The sequence below is a fragment of the Theropithecus gelada genome, chromosome 19 (assembly GCF_003255815.1).
Source record: "Theropithecus gelada isolate Dixy chromosome 19, Tgel_1.0, whole genome shotgun sequence".
Lineage (NCBI taxonomy): Eukaryota > Metazoa > Chordata > Mammalia > Primates > Cercopithecidae > Theropithecus > Theropithecus gelada.
This window is the reverse complement of record NC_037687.1, coordinates 33,619,462-33,633,639: the sequence shown is the minus strand read 5'-3', so window position 1 is coordinate 33,633,639 and position 14,178 is coordinate 33,619,462. Positions and strand designations below refer to the sequence as shown.

The 14,178-nt window shown below is 43.8% G+C and overlaps 1 protein-coding gene across 1 annotated transcript in view; it reads right to left on the bottom strand.

The window, feature by feature from the left end:
* Positions 1-5,914, bottom strand: part of ZNF470 (zinc finger protein 470) — a 16,366-nt gene extending 10,452 nt beyond the window's left edge. The window contains exons 1-3 of the mRNA XM_025368303.1: positions 5,388-5,914; positions 4,538-4,663; positions 2,736-2,827 (exon numbers count right to left, since the gene is read on the bottom strand). Of these exons, the coding sequence (XP_025224088.1) occupies positions 2,736-2,795 (60 nt within the window). The 5' untranslated portion in view covers positions 2,796-2,827; positions 4,538-4,663; positions 5,388-5,914. The remainder of the gene's footprint in view (positions 1-2,735; positions 2,828-4,537; positions 4,664-5,387) is intronic.
* Positions 5,915-14,178: the final 8,264 nt, after the last annotated feature.

Genomic DNA, 14,178 nt, shown 5'->3' with positions numbered 1-14,178 from the left:
ACTTTTTTTTTTTTTTTTTTTTTTTTTTTTTTGAGAAGGAGTCTGGCTGTGTCGCCCGGGCTGGAGTGCAGTGGCCGGATCTCAGCTCACTGCAAGCTCCGCCTTCCGGGTTTACACCATTCTCCTGCCTCAGCCTCCTGAGTAGCTGGGATTACAGGCGCCCGCCACCTCACCCGGCTAGTATTTTGTATTTTTTAGTAGAGACGAGGTTTCACCGTGTTAGCCAGGATGGTCTCGATCTCCTGACCTCGTGATCCGCCCGTCTCGGCCTCCCAAAGTGCTGGGATTACAGGCTTGAGCCACCGCGCCCGGCCTTTTTTTTTTTTTTAGATAGAGCCTTGTTCTATTGCCCAGGCTGGAGTGCGGTGGTATAATCTTGGCTCATGGCAACCTCTGCCTCCCACGTTCAAGTGTATTCTCATGCCTCAGCCCCTCGAATAGCTGGGATTACCAAAATGCACCACCACACCTGGCTATTTATTATTTTTTTTTTTGTAGAGACAGGATTTTACCATGTTGGCCAGGCTGGTCTTGAACTCCTGGCCTCAGGTAGTTCACCTGCCTCAGCCTCCCAAAGTGCTGGGATTACAGGTGTGAGTCACTGTGCCCAGCCTGCTTGCTACTAACTTTACAGAGACCTCAGATTGCTGTTACAGGCATGCTGTCCTGGTTTTATAGCAACTTTCAGTGGGAAAAAGAGTGGAGTGTGCATAGTTCATCTTAACCTTTATGACAAATTCCGCCACTCTTAAAATATTTTCCTCTGGCAACTGACATGAATGTTTTTGTTTAAAATGTCTAAATGTTCTAAGAAACAAGTTACCTTGGTAGTGTATGTTTTGTGGCATTATACCTAAGAAAAGATGTCATGCTCTGGCCATAAGTTGTTATGCCTATTATAAAAAAAAAACTTGGCCAGGCACAGTGGCTCACACCTGTAATACCAGAACTTTGGGAGGCCGAAGCTGGCAGATCACTTGAGGTCAGGAGTTTGAGACTAGCCTGGCCAACATGGTGAAACCCCATCTCTACTAAAAAAGAAAAAAAAAATTAGTCAGGCATGGTGGCACAGGCCTGAATTCCCAGCTATTTGGGAGGCTGAGGCAGGAGAATCACTTGAACCTGGGAGGCAGAGGTTGCAGTGAGCCAAGATTGCACCACCGCACTCTGGCCTGGGCAACGAAGTGAAACTCTATCTCAAAAAAAAAAAAAAAGGCCGGGCGCGGTGGCTCAAGCCTGTAATCCCAGCACTTTGGGAGGCCGAGGCGGGCGGATCACGAGGTCAGGAGATCGAGACCATCCTGGCTAACATGGTGAAACCCCGTCTCTACTAAAAATACAAAAAACTAGCCGGGCGTGGTGGCGGGCGCCTGTAGTCCCAGCTACTCGGAGGCTGAGGCAGGAGAATGGCGTGAACCTGGGAGGCGGAGCTTGCAGTGAGCCGAGATCGCGCCACTGCACTCCAGCCTGGGTGACACAGTGCGAGACTCCGTCTCAAAAAAAAAAAAAAAAAAAAAACTACTCCATTAAAAAAAATATTAATTTTCTAAGTTTGTAAACCAAATTCAATACTTTCTTACAATAAGCAATTTGCTGGTGAAACTAGATTAGCAGTTTATCTTAATCAGAACATGAACTGTAGCTCTGAAGCTTCCATTGTTGGCCATAAAAATAATAAAATTTAAAATGTTCTGGAGTAGGGTCAGTTTGAGAAACTTTAATCCACAAGGAATGAAAAACTAGGAATTTAGTTAAAGAAAATAATCAGAGATGAGGGCAAAAATTCAACTACAAGAATGATTACTGCAACACTCTATTCATAGCAGATAACTGTCAACAATTTACCTATGGAACATCAAGGGGCTGACTAAACAGATTATGGTATTCATCCTAGAAAGAAGAAAGGATGTAAAACATTCCTTGGCATTTAAAGATGTTTACGGCTCCATGGTCAAATGGGGAGAACAAACCTTTGCATACTCCGATCAGAATGCCACCAATTCCACCTGTGCCTGCACTTTCTCCATTTCATTCAAGGCGTAACTCAGGAATCACTTCCTCTGTGAAGTTCCCCCAACCCTTCCTGCTCTCAGCAGTGAGTAGGATGGTGCAGGTTATATCCTGCTCAAGGATCCCTCACCAAGGAGGCAGGAAGGAGCTAAAATATGGTAGACTTCCTCTTGCCATACTGTGTGGCCTGTTACAGAGCTTCACCAGTAGAGAGGGAGAGGCATCTTTTTTTCTAATTCACCCAAAGATATCATATGGGCTATTAATGGCCCTTCCCAAGTATTCTACTCTGAGTCTACTCTCTGCCTGCAGCACTTATCACACTGCATAAGTGTTTGCTGCCTTTTCATTTCTCCAACAGATTATAACCTCTCTGAGAATCAGGACTTAGACGTAGGAACTAGGCATGGAAATTTCCTCTGAGGATTGCACTTCTGCTTTGTCAGATGCCTATGAAAAGACTAAGCACAAGGGAAGGGCTCAGACTGGGTCATTTCTTGAATGAAAAATAAACAATGAGTAGGAAGAAGAAAAGGAACCTCTGAGAGGGCACTGGGCTGTGTGAGTCTCTCACTCACAACCCCATCACATCTCAGAAAGGGAAGAAACAGGAAACAGGCCTCAGGGTGGAACTCTTAAGCACAAAATTTTCAGAAGAAAACAAGCATTGCCAAATCCTGAAAAGCAAGACTATTTTAGTGGCGACAGGGGGAATACTAACTCACCAGGGACATGGCTTTACGAAGTTTAATTCCTGCCACCTCTACCTCTTCCTGGCTCTTCATTTGGAGAAGAGCTTTACTCTGGCATTGCAGAGCTGAGGATGAGAAAGTAGTAGTGAGAAACCAAGTAGCACTAATAATCAGTCTAAAAATGCTTTCTTCCCTTCAGCTTCTCCTGTCCTCACTCACAATCCTCCCTCCAACTCCCCCACCCCACAGTCCAGATGCTCTTTGGGAGATTTGAAATATATAGCTGGGGTTCCCCTCTGCTCTGGGTTTTCAGGATGAGCATAATATATCTTGACCCGCTCTTCCCATCAGCCACCAATTCATTAACAACAGATGTATTAATACTAGGTGTTCTCTGTGTGTGTACATTTTTTTTTCTAAGACAGGGTCTCACTCTGTTGTGCAGGTTGGAGTACAGTGACATGTTCATAGCTCACTGTATCTTCAAACTCTGGGCTCAAGTTATCCTCTTGCCTAGGCCTCCTAAGTAGTTAGGACTACAGGCGTGTGCCACCATGCCCAGCTAGTTTTTTTTCTTACTTTTTATAGCGATGGGGGTCTCACTATATTGCCCAATTGCTCACTATATTGCTTGAGGCCAGGAGGTGTCAACCTCCTGGAGTTGGGTATCTGGTCAACTTCCTGGCCTCAAGCAATCCTCCTGCCTTGGCTTCCCACAGTGCTAGGATTACAAGCATGAGCCACCATGTCTGTGCTGTATATATTAATACTGTCTTTAAATCTCCACAATCTTCAATCAGAATAGGGTATACTGTCACCATTTTACAAATGAAAGCTCTGGGAAGTCAAGTCTTTTTCACAAGTCACACGAGTTTGTAAATAAAGAAACACAGTCCCTAACCTAGGTCTGGCTAACTCTACCACAAAAGTTATTTGCTCAGACACCAGAAAATAACAGAAAATATGTCCTCTGTGCAACTGGCCAGGATTTGTGAAGACTCTATGAGACAAATTCCTTGGAGAAGTCCATGTTTCCCTCACAAATTCCTTGGAGAAGTCCATGTTTCCCAGAGGGAGGCATTCCTTTTGTTACAACAGAGTCCATGTGACTTGCAGACAACTAAACAAAAAAATCCTCGTGAGGCCCAGGATCTCATTTTGTTTTGTGACAAACTACAGTGTTGAAGCAGTCCCTTGACTCCAATGAGCCACGTTTCCTTAATTAGGAAGAGGATAAAGTATCTGAATTCTGGTTTCTTTCATCTAAATTCCACTGCCTTCTCAAAGGAGTATCATAATGATGATAAAAATGAACACATTACATGGCAGGGACTATACCAAGTGCTTTACATGTATGAGGTCATTTAATCCTTATGACAGTACTGTAAGGTATAGAATATTATCATCTCCATTTTACCTAAGAACTTAGAGTCACAAAGTTTTTTTTTTTTGAGACAGAGTCTCGCTCTGTCACCCAGGCTGGAGTGCAGTGGCGTGATCTCCGCTCACTGCAAGCTCCGCTCCCCAGGTTCACACCATTCTCCTGCCTCAGCCTCCAGAGTAGCTGGGACTACAGGAGCCCGCCACCACGCCCGGCTAATTTTTTATATTTTTAGTAGAGACAGGGTTTCACCGTGTTAGCCAGGATGGTCTCAATCTCCTGACCTCGTGATCCACTGGCCTTGGCCTCCCACCGTGCCTGGCCTACAGTCATAAAGTTTTTAAGAAAAAAACCCCAAACCTGCTCAGTAGAGGTTCCGGGATATGAACTCTTTAGTTATTTAACCCTTTCAGATTCAGTTTCTTCAATTGTCATAAGTGGGTAAGAAACCTACCTGAGACAGTAGTTGGGGAGACTACATGACAGCCAGTGACTCTGGAGTCAGCCTGTTCTGGATCTGAATCCCGGTTCTTCCACTTACTAGTGATTACTTATCCTCTCTATGATTCAATGTCTTCATCTGTAAAAAAGAGATAAGGTAGTTCCTACTTCATAATGTTGTGAAGTTTGGTGTTGATGCTCCCAAAACGTCTTAGAACTGTGTCTGGCACATTATAAACACTCATTAAACATTAGCTATTACTATTGCATGCAGGAAGCTAAACAAGCAAAGAACAATATGGCTAAAATTAGCCCTTCTTCCCCCTTTCTCTTTATTGGAGTAGGAGGCCAGAGGGGAGGGAGAGAAGCCCAAGGAATGGGGATATCTTCCGTTACTGACTAGAACGTGTTTAACCCGTAGAAAGGCTGGAATGCCTCGGCATTCCTAGGTGAAGCTGTGAATCTCGCCTTCTTCCCAAGTCCCATCCTACAGTGATAGATGGGACAACGCTCTGAAGGGTAAAAATCTAAATGCTGAGCTCTTCCTTGAAGAGCAGCAGAGTACTCAGAGGTAATGCTATAATGGGTAATATAACGGGTAGTGTTCTCTCCCCTGGGCCCTTAGTGATATCCCAAGGACCTGAGTCAGGTATCTGGTTAGGTGTCTCTGGCCAAGTCAAAGTCACTCCCTAACTAAACCCAGCTCCACTCTGACCCAAGGTGACCCTCCAAATCTTTGGACTTCCGGGTCCACTAGCCTTAGAAACCGAAGACATCCTCCTCCAGCACCTGAACCCCAAAGGACAGCACCCAAAACCTCAATGTCCACTCCTGCAGCTGCATCCGTCATCTGTCACGCTCACCTGTGTACTCTGTTCCCATGGTCTTCGCTCCTCGCTGTCCTGTGGACATGGAGTCGTGTCCTGAGCTCTGCCCCCTCCAGATAGGGCCGACGGGAAATGCTTCAGCCGAGGCCGTCCCGCCCGGGCACCTTCCCCAGGGTCTAGGGCTTTGCCCACACTGGGCTCTAGGCAGTCGATACAGGGGAGGGCGGGGTAAGCCTCCTCAAGCCAGGTTTCCTGCTCTCGGCCGGTTAACGTGCTTCACTCATTCCATCACACACCACCTTCCGCACGCCGCCGGGACGTGCACGCAGGCGCAGATTCGTGGCCACGCATCGGGCAGTCACACACCGGGCCGCCATCCCCGCGCGCGCTCGCCCCGCTCAGCGCCGCACCACACGCTCACCACTTATGGGGACTCACAGCCACCAGGCCACACGCGCACTCTCACGCCCGCCGCCCACGCAGGAGCCGCGCCCCCGCCCTCGCCGCGCCCCGGTCCAGCCTGGGCCGCCGCCCCGCCTAGGCCCGCCTTCCCCTCAGCACCCGACGGGGCGCGCGGTTGCCCGGCTTCGGGTCCTCTCCGGAAGTAGGCGCGTCCTCCGCCGCAATGGCCCCTGGGAAGTGTAGTCCCGAACCGAGGCAGCGTTCCGGAAGCGGGCTCCGGCTTTGCGAGGAGCGGCTGCTCTCAAAGCCTGGCGGCTACTGCCCTGTGTCCTCTTTTGGGCCTCTCCTGGTCCTCCTGGTTGGATTAGGAGCCCTCTCAGCCCGGACTCTGGGTTGCCGAAGTACAGGCCGCTTCACTGAAGCGAATCACGGCGCAGGGGTTTCTGGAAGCCATCGCCAGGCTCCGAGTGTTCAGATGCAGCTGCCAGACTCAGGGCACAGGGAACTGACTTCCAGCTCGCAGGAGCGCCCGTCCGTGGTGGGTATGGTCGCAGGCGTGGGGTGTGCAGGAGCAGTGGGACAGCACTGAAACGCAGTGGGTAAGGCGTAGCGGCCACCTCAGGAGAGAAAACCATGATAGAGCGGGGCTTGGGGCGCGTGCGGGGCCTACGGGATACAAAAGTGAAGAGATTTGGATTTGTCTGCTTTGCACGCTTGTGACTTTCTGATGGTGCGCGTGTGGAACTTGTTTTATTTCATGTCTGCTAGTTACCACTCTCTGATATACGGTATGCCCCTCATTCCCTCGACCCCATTTTATCTCTCCCTGCTAGAAGGAGGGTTCCGAGAAGGCACACAGCTTACATCCTGTTGAGGGTTATATTCTCGGTGACTAAAACAGCACATAGTAGGTACTTAGTTTTTTATTTTTTTAGGAAATCATGAAATCTAGCATTGCCAGCCACACCATGATACATGTTATGGACTGAATGTGTCCTTCCAAAATTAATATAATGAAACCCTAACCCTTAATGTGATGACGTTAGGAGGTGGGACTTTGGGGAGGTAACTGGATTTAGATTAGGTCATAAGGGTGATGCCCTTATGATGGGGTCAGTGCACTTATTAAAAAAGAGGAAGGAGAGGTCTCCATGTTTACACACCCACCAAGAAAAGGCCATGTGAGGACACAGCAGGATGTAACCCATTTGCAAGCCAACAGGGCCCTCACCAAGAACTGAATGTCCCAGCACTTTAACTTCTCAGTCTTCAGAACTGTGAAAAATAAAGTCTCTTAGTCAAGTCACTTAGTCTATGATACTTTGTTTTAGCAGCCGCAGCTGACCAAGACACAGCATCATAGATACTGGCTCACCAGAAATTAACTCACCCAGTCACACTTAATCATTCAAGGCCACACAGTGACATCTAGACTGGACTCCTGGATCCAGTTTACATCAGACATCATAAACACCATAATAAAGCGAAGTCTAGCTGTGAAGATACTTTCTCTATGAAACAGCAAATGTCATCTTAGAGCTTGTAACTATTGTGGTTATCTGAATTGGATAAAAATGATAATATTCTCATTTTAGTTCTGGCATATAAAGAGCTCGGAAGCCTTCATTCGCATCCTCACAACAACAAAACCATTCAACAAACTGAAAGTCACCTTTTCTTAGATCCATCAGAGAACTGAAGCTAGAAAGGAAACTGACACCCCAAAATCCTGAGAAAGAAACATACAAAAAATTACAGCCAAGGTTAGCTTACTTGAAGCAGAAGCCACTGGAGCTATAAACTGGTAGAAACTTTTATTTTCTAATTTTGATGAATAGCCACAAGTTAGTGTCAGTTAACTTGTGAGTTAAAAACTCCCAGGGGCCTAATCTTAGATGGGCCCCCACACTTTCATAAATTTTACCTCCAGAAACCCTATCAAATTCCCTCTGAAGAATGGGAGAAATCCCAGATTTTTGGGCAAGAGAAAAGTAACTACAGCATTCTCCATAATAAACACTTGCACTCCAAGGAAAACTACTTACTAGAGTCTTGTTGGACCTTGGGGAGAGGCAGTTGGCCAGCTCCAGTCCCTCTATAGCCTGTCTGTCTCAGTAAGGCAGGATTTTTAAAAGGCTAAGAAGTGGTTGTGAAGATCACAGTCCAAGGACTCGCACCCACTAGAAAAATAGTATTTAATAATAAGATCATAGAATGCTTCCCTCCCCACTGTACCTCACTGCCACACTAATGGGGCTCTGGTCAATAACAGTAGATTACAACAGAGAAAGCTGCGAGGCACGGACTTTATTTAAGAAGGAGTTCTTAGGGAAGCCCACAGAAGGAGAAGCATCTTGGAAAAAGTAGACAACATACAAGAACAGATGGGTAATGTAAGCAGAGAGATGCAAACTGTAAGAAGGAATCAAAAGGAAATTCTAGCAATTGAAAACCGTTGTAACAGGCATGAAGATTACCTTTAATGAGCTCGTCAGTAGACTAGACACTCTGAGAAATGAATGAGTGAGCTTGAAGATATGTTAATAGAAATTTCCCAAACCGAAATACAAAGAGGAAAAAAAAAGAATGAAAAAAGAAAAAGAACAGAATATCCAAGAACCGTGGGACAATTACAAAAGGTGAAATATATGCATAACTGGAATACCAGGAGGGGAAGAGAGAAAGGAGAGAAAATATTTGAATAATGACTGAGAATTTTCTAAAGTTAATGACATACACCAGGCCAGTGTGGTGGCTCATGCCTGTAATACCAGCACTTTGGGGGGCCAAGGTGGGAAGATTGCTTGAGCCCGGGAGATTGAGACCAGCCTGGGCAACACAGTGAGACCCCATCTTTAAAAAAAATACAACAATTAGCTGGGTGTGATGCTGTGCACTTGTAGTCCCAGCTACTCGAGAAGCTGAGGTGGGAGGATCACTTGAGCGAGCCGTTATCCTGCCACTGCACTCCATCCTGGGCGACAAAGCAAGACCTTGTCTCTAAAAGCAAGAAAACAAACACCAAACCACAGATCTAGGAGGATCAGAGAACACAAAGCATTATCACAAGTCGCCTTTTGACATTATCACCAGCACTATTCAGTCCTTTTAATTTCTTTCAATCCTTTTTGTTTCAGATTAAATAATTTCTATCTATATTCAACTTACATTAACTATTCTGCCACCTCAAATTTCCTGTTAAACCTATCCAGTGGATTTTTACTTTCAGACATTGTATTTCTCAGTTTTAGAATTCCCATTTTCAAATTGATTTACTTATTTGCTGAAATTCCCATCTGCTTATCCATTAATAGCACATTTTCCTTTATATCGTTCAGAATAATTATAATAGGGGCTTTATTATTCTTGTTTGCAAATTCCAATGTTTATCTAAGGATTGGTATTGCTTTTTTCTCTTGAATGTGGCTTACATTTTCACATATCTAATAATTCTTATTGTATGAGTAACATACTGTAGAGACTCTACAGACAAAAAGTCTGTCTGAATTTTGTTTTTAGTAGGCAGTTCACTGTGTTGAACTCAATCTCCAACTCTTGTCTCACTGAGGCAGGTAATGCTAAAGCCTTTGTTGGGATGCTTGGAGTTTGTCAAATACTTGTATAGAAGAGGGACTGTCCAGAAATTTTGGGTCTTAAGGGCTGGTGAAGGCTAAAAGAATAGTGAGAAATACTACATTAAAAACTGGAGGAAAGAAGGTCCTTGTTACGTAATGGCGGAAAGTTTAGCAGGCTGTTATTTGCAGCTAATGCAGGAAGAAGAACTGGGTGACCTAGCTAAGATTTTCAAGCAATGTGTTGAATGTCCTGTTGCTGTTGTTTTCTTGCTGCTTACAGAAACATGCAAAAGAAGAGATATAAATTGAGGGAATAACTTAACAAAGAGAACATTAGGATTTTGAAAATTATTAACCTCTGTAGATGGCAAACAATGCTAAAAGCAAGAAAGGGCTTCCAAGCAAAAATGAAATCCAAGTTACTGCTAGGAAAACTGGTCTAGATAAACAACTAAGGGCATGTCTGTAAAATCCAGAACCTCAGAAAGACCGAAGCTGGTATCTCAGAGTATATTTAACCACGCAGAGGCTCTGTAAAGAGATTAAGGCGACCTGACAGACACTCTTATTCAAATAATTAGATCTCTAAGAAGCTTATCTCAGATTTGTGGCTGTGGCTTTTGGCTTGTGCAGTGAACCCCAATGAGGTTCTCATGAAGCCCACAACATTTTCAGAAGAATCAGCAGAAACTCTGCCAACTGGAGTGAGAGGGACAGAGACAGCACAAAATGAAGAGCCACTAGATTCCTAAAACTGTAGTAAGCAAGCTAAGAAACTATTGAGCTGCAAATGCATTTCAGGAAAAAAGGATGATTCAGAGGGCAGAACCTAGAGTTCAGATGGTGGATAATTATCCCAGGCCTTGTGACCTAATAAAGGAATTTCCAAACATTTGTCTGGCTAGATTTCAGAATTGCTGTGGAGCAGTGGCTCCACTGTGTCGGTTAGGGGTGGTGGAGGAGGGGAGACACATAACTTGTTCTTTATTTTCTTTAAAGGTCTGCAGATCAATACCCATACTTAAGAAAGTATATCTTGTGGACCTTATTAGCACCTGTACCTATATTAGATGACAAGATTATTGACTTTGAGGTGATTGTGTAATGAGGTGAGTCTCTGAGAGGGGCCTTAGAAGGGGTGAGTGTATTTTGCACGTGGAAGGGACGTAAATCACTGGGATGTGGGGACAGAGGGAAGACTGTGGTGGACAGCCATTATGATGTCTCTCAAAGTTCCCCACCTCCTCTTATTCAAACTATTTTGTAATCCCCTCCCCTTGAAGGTAGGCTAAACCTAGTGATTCCTAATTAACCAAATACAAAGATGAGGGGATATCACTTCTAATATTAGGTTACAAAAAGACTTCATCTTCTATCTTGGGCATCCTCTCCTGCTCACTCACTTTCAAGGAAGCCACTTGCCATATTGTAAGCTGCCCTACAGAGAGGCCCACATAGAAAGGAACAAACATGTCCAGCCAAAGCCTGTGGGGAATTGAGTGCCGCCCACTTACTTGAGCTTGAAAGCTGATTATCCTCTAACGAAATCTTCAGATGACTGCAGCACTGGCCAACAGCTAGACTGTAGCTTTCTGAGAGACCTTAAGCCACAGCCACCCAACTAAGCTGTGCCTGGATTCCTTACCCAAAGAAATTGAGGTAATAAACATCTATCTGTTTTCAGCCACTAAGCTTTGGGGATAATTTGTTATAACAACAGGCAATTAACACACCATCACAGTTCCTACTCTATGACTCAGTGAGGGAAAATAGGAATTCTATCATTAGTCAAAGGTATTATATTGATTAGAATTATAGTAGCTGCTATTACAATTGAAATCCAAATATTACCTTAACACAGTATAAGTTTATTTCTCACTCATATAATAATCCATTGCTGGTGTTCCTCGATGACTGGGGAGCTTTCCTCCAAATAGTGATTTAGGGACACAGAGTTCTGTCTTTCAGCTTTGCCATTCCATATGATTAAGATGATTCTTCATCTGGACAGAACATCCTTTTCTTAAAAACCAAGCCCCAAGTGGCATATTGCTTCTATTCACACCACACTGAAGAAAATTCATCTGATAGACAAAACTGGAAGCAAAGGTGCCTGGGCAGACACATCGCAGGATCAATTCCAGACAATAGAAAAGACAAAAACTTTTGGTGTCATCTGCTCACATCTCACATCATAGATATCATTGACAAATGCACACCCAGGACCTGGGAAAATAGCCACAGTGTGCATTTGTGGTCTCAATAGACCTTGTTCTAAGCTACGCTTATATAAGAATTCTTCCATAAGCCCTCACTCTGCATAAATACAAGTCTTTTTCGAATTCCCATGGAATTGTTCATAGAAATTTTACAGTCATTCAGGAGTACCCAGTCCCCTGCCACTGATTTAAGTCAGTGTGAGATTTGGATGCCATGCCATGGAGTGTTTTTAATTAAAATAAAACCTTAGTGCAGTTTCAATGCTGGGGATCAATTATTAATTACAGTGGAAATATCAGAAATCAGAACACTCTTAGAGTTGAGGTTTGTTACAACCTTTTTACTTTCTTCTCATAGTTAATGATTGCCCCGTAATCCAGCCTCTACAAATGCCACAGTTCTACAGAAATCGGATACCCTTTTCAAATGTAATCACTCATGAAAACTCTCCACACCTAAAGGAGGAGATAGAGGGATATTTTTCAGTGCTGCTTTCATGTCAAAGGGATATGGAAAGGCTATTGGGCCCTGACAGGGGAACTTGCAGATGAGTGAAGGGCATGGACATAAATGATCCAATCCAGCATTATGAACTTCTGAATTTTTTCAGTCCATATATATTATGCAAAGTAATTTTTAATCCTCAAAATACACTTCCAACAATGTTCCCTAGATTTTTGATGTTATAACAATAATGAAGGAAATTAAATATTTCTGGGTGAGATTAATCTCCTTCCTAACTTCCTGTATTTCAAACTACAGGTCATATTAAGCTCTGATTTTGGTTACCAATAATAATAATGGTGACCATGTGAGAAAAGGGACAATCAAGTTTTCAGTCACAGGCTGGGTATGCTGTCTCACACCTGTAATCCCAGCACTTCAGAAGGCCGAGGCAGGCAGATCACTTGCGCCCAGGAGTTCAAGACCAGCCTGGGGAACATGGCACAACCATCTATCCACAAAAAATTTAAAAATTCTGGGTGTGGTGGCACACGCCTATAGTCCCAGCTACTCCAAGAGGCTGAGGTAGGAGGAACGCTGGAGCCCAGGAGATAAGGCAGCAGCCAGCCATGATTACATCACTGCCCTCCAGCTTGGGGGATAGCAAGACCCTGAGAAAGAAAAATAAAGAAAAGAAAAGAGAGAAAAGGAGAGAGAGGGAAGGGGAGGGAGGGAGGGAAGGGAGAGAAAGAAGTTTCCAGTCACAAGGGAAGCATGGAAAGTAGAATCAGTGGGGAGGTTGCTTAAGGGTTGAGAGGGAGAGTCAAGAGAGGGTCGATGTTTTCTAAGATCCTTGAATCCTTGTTAGTCTCATCCCAATAATCCAAATTCCAATATTTCCCTCATTGCTTAACAGAAGTGACAAGGTTGTGAATTCAGTAAGCATCATCATTGAGCAAATAACTGCATCTACTGCTGCCTTTGAGTTTTAGCAAATGCAGCCCCATGCTTAGAAGGAGTATGAGATTCTTGCCAACACAGACATACAGGTGATGATTCAATTCCTTAAGGCCAGAATTTCAAGTAGCCTTGAAATTGTAATTACCCAATTTCATTATAAATAGGTATCATATATACTTTTGGGAGTAGTATTCCTCAATACCTTTGTTTTTGGTAGGAGCTATCCAGCCCCTAGTGCACAATGGGCTTAGAATTTTGCTATGTCATGAATATCCTTTCACAGCACAAAATAGGATTAGGAATTTACCTGTGCTTTGATCTGTCTCACTCGACATCCATCTTGAACACTCTGCTTCTCTACAGCCTAGTAATCATTCTGTAGTATAAATTTCTGTATTGGCTAGCTCTCTCTGTTTGAGAACCAAAGAACTTGACTCTAACTTAAAATTAGAAATATTAGAATACCAGGTAGTTCACAGATTCAAAGAACTGAACTCCAATCCAGGATGTGAGAAAGCAGGAATCATCCCAATGGATCTCAGTGACAGGTGGAGGAATCCTTAGGTTGCTGCCGAAGGATGACTTAATTCAAACGAATTCCAGCCTAGGAGTCATATCCCACAAACTTCACAGCAGGTACAAAAATGTCCCACCAATCAAAATGGATATTGACTAAAACAGAACATCCATTTTGGCCATACTGGTTCATAAAGCTGAATATTGGCCCTGTTCCCGTCCCTGTGTCTTTCAATCAAAATACAGAGAATGAATCTGGTTGGCTTAATTGGAACATATGTCTCTGACAGTTCACCAGAACAATACAGAATGAAGAAAGGGAAAGGGCCCACAAAATGCTAGGAAAAGTCTGTGTGTTAAAGATAAAACCAGATTTCAGCATATATACTGAGGCTGTGCATGTGTATGTATGTTCATACACACATATATATTCAGTATTAATTTTGACTCTATGACTAGATCATTTTACATGTAAGGTTCTGTAAACCACATATTTCATTAAATATGTTGTAGATGCCATTCCACAGAAGTATATGTAGAGCTTAACTGCTTTCTACTAACTGCACAACACAGTACTGAATAACTACAGTTTAATCAATCCACTTGGCAGGGCACTGAATTCCTATTTGTCATAATTAAGACAGTTCTACAAGAAAACATTATTTATATCTACCTATCTATTCCAATGGGATAAACTTCCTAGATCTGGA